General features: G+C 46.4%; 1 protein-coding gene across 2 annotated transcripts in view; it reads right to left on the bottom strand.

The window, feature by feature from the left end:
• The window catches only part of LOC119574697, a 39,438-nt gene that overhangs the window by 6,362 nt on the left and 30,576 nt on the right, over positions 1-2,500 (bottom strand). For both annotated transcript variants that reach the window (XM_037922089.1, XM_037922087.1), the window contains exon 3: positions 1,024-1,267. In XM_037922089.1, the coding sequence (XP_037778017.1) occupies positions 1,024-1,267 (244 nt within the window). The remainder of the gene's footprint in view (positions 1-1,023; positions 1,268-2,500) is intronic.

Genomic DNA, 2,500 nt, shown 5'->3' with positions numbered 1-2,500 from the left:
GTCAGCCTCACAAAGGCTGATGTCGAGAGCCAGCAAGCCGGGGCAGACACAAGTGATTCAGCCGAGATGGCAATGCTGTCAATATGATGTTTTAATAAGGAAAAAGGTACAACACACTAAGATAATGCTCAGCCCAGACGCCTCGGCTGCAGATCTTGACGAGGTGGCAACGGAGGCCTGTTGGGTCAGCCTGGGTCAAGGGCTTAAGACATTAAGCCTTTTCTCGTGGTGGCGTTGGGATCGGAGAAGACGAGGGCACACGACGCCATTCTGGAAACCATGGCTTTGTACACAACAATGCCCTCGAGGCGCCGTTGATTCGTCCTCAAAGGATGGCCATCTCTGCCTGGCACCGTCTGGATCCGTGCCTCCTCGTGGGCTTCATATACGAGGAGGCGGCGCCCTTCTACGGCTTTCTCAGGCAACTGACACCTGCGCTGACGAACTCCTGGATTTTGACTGGATCTACGGGTGTCCAGGACGGCTGCGCCCTTCCTCTAGATCCTGACGCGTTCCTGGTCCGTCACTGGATCGACGGGCATCTGGGGCGGCTGTCTCTTTTACCGAGTGTCTCTACACCAAGCGGAAGCTGTTATACCCGACTCCTTGCTCCGCGCGGGGGACAGGCTTGGAATCTAGAGGGCGCTGCCAAGTCATAGGGGTTAATCCCTTAAGAGAAGTCACTACAGTATAACCTCTTCCTTCCTTTATGAGTAAGTACTATGACGGCGTCTACTGCAAATTCAACAACAGTAGCAACAACTACTTTACAAATTCTACAGCTCAAAAATATATGTCTCTAATCCTCCCCCGACGAACTGCAATAACTATAACAAGTACACTCCGGGCTGCTATTTCACCCTGAATATAGCTGGCCACCAATCATCCCCTGTCATTACAGCTATGGAAGTACCACGACTACTAACGCTATATCTAATACAAGAACAACAATTACAACGGCTGCTACAACAACAACAACAACAACTGCTACACCTCCCCCTCCTGGATGCCCCGGCGACTCACCTCTCTTGGGTCTGGGTTCTCCGAAGGGCAGTTCCGGGAGGCGGGCCTGAGGGACGCCCCCCGCGCCGGCCCCGCCCCCGCTACCGCCGCTGAGGGGTCGATGGTCCCCCTCCACGCCCTCCTGGAAGCTCCTCCACACGTCGTAGGGGCTGCTGGAGGACGGGGGAGGCACATGGCCGCCCACCACCAGCGGGAAGGAGCGCAGGATCTGTTGCAGATTTTTGGTACTGTCGAGGGACGCCTTCTGCAGGAGAGAAGGAGAGTAAGGAGCTTAGTCTCGCGGAGGATTTGGCTGACGGCTTTATACATTTAGAGAGAGAGAGAGAGAGAGAGAGAGAGAGAGAGAGAGAGAGAGGAGGGAGGGAGAGAGAGAGAGAGAGAGAGAGAGAGAGAGAGAGAGAGAGAGAGAGAGAGAGAGAGAGAGAGAGAGAGAGAGAGAAGAGAGAGAGAGATTAGGTTTCGGGAGGATGAAACTTTCCGTCTTTATGCATTTTACATCAACATGTAACCCTCCCTAAAGGGAGGGTAAGGGACTAAGATAAAAAAAAAAAAAAACACACACACAGGAAAATAAGGGAAGATGTGGAAGAGAGAGAGAGAGAGAGAGAGAGAGAGAGAGAGAGAGAGAGAGAGAGAGAGAGAGAGAGAGAGAGAGAGAGAGAAGAGAGAGAGAGAGAGAGAGTCCCTTCATCCTTTCCTCCCTCCTCATCTTCCCTCCCCCCACTCTCTCTGTCTATCTATCTATCTGTCTATCTATCTATCTTTCTATATATTTATATATATATAGATAGAGAGAGAGCTGAAATAAAAGCAAAACAGAGAGAGAAATGGATAGTGACCAAGAGAGAATGGGTGAAATAGGAATAGGAAGATAGTGAGATAAGCAAAAAGTAGGAAGACAAGAAGACAAAGTAAAAAGGAAGAAAAACGAAAAGAGGAAGTGAAAGTGGAGAAAACATAACAAGAGGAAGAAATAACGCAGGAATAAGCGTCAAGACAAGAATACAAGAGAAAAGAGAGAAAAAAAAGTTAAATAACAATAAATATGATAGAAATAAATATAAACATAATAGAAATTAAAGAAATAAGTAAAAATAAATAAATAAAGTGGAGAAAGACAAACAAAGGGAAAAACAAAAATACCCCCACAGACAAAACAACAACAACAACAACAACAAAAAAGCAAGAAAGCGGAAGTAGAAAGAAGGAAAAAGAAGAGGAAATTGAAGAAGGATTTTTTATTGACTGAAGGTGACACTTGTAAGAGAACACGGGAGGGGGGGGGGAGAAAATAAAGAAAAAATAGGATAGAGAGAGAGAGGGAGATAAAGGAGATGGAGGAACAGCGGGAAAGGAAGAGAGGATAAGATAATCATAGGAGGAGAGGAAAAAGGTAATAAAGACAGGAAGATATATATATATATATATATATATATATATAATATATATATATATATATAATTGTGATAAAATGTCA

The sequence above is a fragment of the Penaeus monodon genome, chromosome 6, assembly GCF_015228065.2.
Source record: "Penaeus monodon isolate SGIC_2016 chromosome 6, NSTDA_Pmon_1, whole genome shotgun sequence".
NCBI lineage: Eukaryota > Metazoa > Arthropoda > Malacostraca > Decapoda > Penaeidae > Penaeus > Penaeus monodon.
Note: the sequence above shows the minus strand (reverse complement) of the source record. Positions and strands in the feature narration are given on the sequence as shown.